Source organism: Gekko japonicus, unplaced genomic scaffold (genome assembly GCF_001447785.1).
Source record: "Gekko japonicus isolate JY-2015 unplaced genomic scaffold, Gekko_japonicus_V1.1 scaffold563, whole genome shotgun sequence".
In the NCBI taxonomy this organism is placed as follows: Eukaryota; Metazoa; Chordata; class Lepidosauria; order Squamata; family Gekkonidae; genus Gekko; species Gekko japonicus.
The window spans coordinates 598,853-602,196 of NW_015166439.1; the positions used below are offsets into that span (position 1 = coordinate 598,853).

The following is a 3,344-nucleotide window of genomic DNA, read 5'->3' on the forward strand; positions in this document are numbered from 1 at the left end:
GTTTTTGGTAGCAATCACGTCGGCCAGGAGAGTTGGAGAGCTCTTAGCGTTCTGGCACGACGTTCCTTACCTTTCCGTACTTCCTGACGGAATCAGATTGGTACCGGACATTTCGTTCCTGCCTAAAGTAATTTCCGAATTCCATCTGCAAGCTGAAGTCTTCTTGCCGACTTTCTTTCCAAATCCAGTATCTGCTGAGGATAGATTACTGCATACACTGGATGTCAAGAGGGCTCTCTTGTTCTACCTGAAAAGGACACATCCAACTAGGAAAGATCCCCATCTATTCCTTTCATATGCGTCACCTCGCCTGGGGTCTCGTATAACAGCCCAGCGTCTATCCAAGTGGATAGTGGACTTGGTTCGTCTTTGCTACCTCCTGGCAAAACAGCCGTTGCCTGGTCCCATCAGAGCTCCCTCCACTAGGGCTCTCGCGACATCTACAGCTTTTCTGAAAGGTGTGCCAATACATGACATCTGCAAAGCTGCCACGTGGGCTACGCCCAATACATTTATCAGGCACTACGCCCTCGACGTCCGACGCACCAATGACAGCATCGGCCGTCACGTTTTGTCTTCAGCCCAGCGATGAACATCCTGCCAGCACCCTCCTCCAGGTAGGATATGGCTCACTAGTCTCCCATTGGTGTGAAGCACAGAGACCACGAAGAAGATAAACAGGTTGCTTACCAGTAACTGGTGATCTTCGAGTGGTCATCTGTGCATTCACACCGCCCGCCCTCCTTCCCCTCTGCTGTCAGCTCCTGATTTTTTAATAGGTGTTGATTGGCGGCGGTGCTTTGAAGGAACTGGCGGGATCTCCGCGCCCGTCCCCTCTGGGCATGCGTGCTGGGGTTCCTGCGCATGCTCAGTGGGACTCGCGCGAAAATCCTTTGAAACATAGCTTGCTACGGCACCGGTTGGGTCAGCGCAGGCGCACTAAACCCATTGGTGTGAATGCACAGATGACCACTCGAAGATCACCAGTTACTGGTAAGCAACCTGTTTTTTTCCTGACCTGAAACAGTCTTGGGATTTGGGGTTTGTCCCTCTGTCATGGTCTTCCAGCATGGACAGTCAGGCATTGTGCAAGGGAGAACCACTGGGTTGTCTTGGGGTGGGAAACTGCACTACACACGGAAGCCCACTAACTGTTGGGTTGCAAGTACCTTTGCATGTTGCCTTGAAAACCCAGATAGCGGAAAGGCAAACTATAAATGTTTGAAATGCAGTAAACTAGAAACGTGGCCTTCCTCACTGCCTTCTCTTTCTCTCAAACACACCTATATCCATTGTGCAGTCATGGAGGTGCTGATGTTTGGACGGGACGCTAGCATGGCCGAGGCTTGGCTCGCCAGTCAGGAGCCAATTGTACGCTCTGCCGAGCTGGGCAGCAACGTGGATGAGGTGGAGAACCTCATCAAGCGCCATGAGGGCTTCCAGAAATCGGTTGCTGCCTGGGAGGAACGCTTCCTTGCACTGGAAAAGCTAACCACGGTTAGTAGGGGAGGGATGTGGAATGGGGCTGGGGAGAAAGTGCTGTAGGGACTGGGAAAGTGCCTGAGTTAGGCCTTGCCTGTGTGTCTCTCAAGGCACGCAATTTATGTCTTTTGTTACAATGTTGACTTATTTCTTTGATAGAAATTCTGTCTCATGGAATTAGGTTCTTAACTGATCAACTCAAATTCATCCATAAGTCGTTATAATCCTTTTAAAAAGTTACCTAAGCTGATGGTCATCATTACCATCTTGTGACGATGCATTCTGTAATTCCATTTTCTGTATTGCTTGACATATCATGCCTGATGTTTTTTGCACTATCTCTAACTTTTGTAATCCTAGGCTTGTTTTCCTTGCTTATTAGATCTGTCGCGCTAATTATTGCATTGTTTTATAGAGGTTAATCCACCTTGAGTCCCAGTGAGAAAGGTGGGCTATAAATAAATACTTTTAAGTTCTCTCCTTTGCTAGTCATGAACAAATCAACTGAAACTGGGTCATCGTGAATTCTAGTACTGTGGGAGAGAGAGAAAAATATCCACTCTAGCCATAATCTGATGATCCATAATTTTACTAGCTATAGTTTTACTGCCTGTACTATAGGCCCCCAATCATTCTCTTTCTCTGAACTCACTAACGCAGAAGGAGGAGGCGTTAGAATGCTGAGGTGGTAGAACAGACTGTACCACTTCAGACTGCAGGTGGAGGATCACACTTTGAAACCAAAGCTTCCTGAATCCAGAAGTGGTGCAGCCCATTCTCCCACCTCATCCTCACCCCGTTCTCCTGCATACATGATCCAGATCTCAGCCCCGTTTCATCCTCCCTTTGGGCAGTAAGCTCTGTAAGTGACTCCTTAACAACGGCGCTTATATCTCCCCCTGTCAGCTGGAAGAGAATGAGCGTCGCGAGCGTGAAGAGGAGGAAGCGAGGAAAAGGAGGTCTGCGACACCACCTCTGCCAGAACCTGTAGCCACGGCGCCACAGAGCCAGCTTTTGGACAGACAGCATGCCCCCAGTGACAGCCATGACAACCGGTGAGAGCGAGGGGTTCCGTAAGCTTATCCCTGTACAGGCAGTGCTAGCGGAAGGACCTGGGAGGGCAGCAGAGGCAGTACGTTGTATGGATCCCGTTTGGAAAAGAAGGGTCTGAAAATGAAATGAAGTGGCCATGCTGTTTCAGAGTCAATGCCAGGGAGTTAATTTCCTTGAGACCCAAAATCGTTATTCTAAATATACATAGGAGCCTTGAACTCGTAGTCCTCATGCTCTGATAACTGGAGTCCACCAGACCACAGGCAGACCTTTGGGCTGATTCTAGAAATGAGGGATGAATTTTCTGACGAAGCTGAAATTTGACAGGTGGTCACAGTCTGAAACTTGAAAACCTTCTAAACATCTAAAATTTGCCTGGCTGATTAGAGGATCTATAAGGATGATCCTAAAACTTGTATGGTGAATTTAATTAAAAGTTTTAAGACAATGTATGTCGATGTATTTACCTGCCAAATTAAAACTATTATGTCTTTACCTCACCCTGAATTTAAAATTCAGCTGCCCCTATAATTGAGAATATTATACCCTCAAATCAAACCAAGTTAATATTAAGTCAGGTTCAGAGAATTTGCTTGCTTGCTTGAGATTTCCCCCCATCATGAGAATGCCCCCCAACAAACTGTGTCCCCCCCCCCCCCCGTTTTTAAGACTTAGAAGGAAACGGTGTGTTTGTGTCTTTAGATTGTGAACATTACATTAAAAAAAAAGGAGATAAAGGGAGGCCAGTGACCTATCCTTAGTAGAAAGATAATTTTTTTTAATAGGAAAAAGAAAGATTTAAAGCAGGA

The 3,344-nt window shown here is 47.0% G+C and overlaps 1 protein-coding gene across 1 annotated transcript in view; it reads left to right on the forward strand.

Moving 5' to 3' along the window:
- Positions 1-3,344, forward strand: part of SPTBN2 (spectrin beta, non-erythrocytic 2) — a 78,798-nt gene that overhangs the window by 67,478 nt on the left and 7,976 nt on the right. The window contains exons 29-30 of the mRNA XM_015411947.1: positions 1,301-1,497; positions 2,389-2,537. Of these exons, the coding sequence (XP_015267433.1) occupies positions 1,301-1,497; positions 2,389-2,537 (346 nt within the window). The remainder of the gene's footprint in view (positions 1-1,300; positions 1,498-2,388; positions 2,538-3,344) is intronic.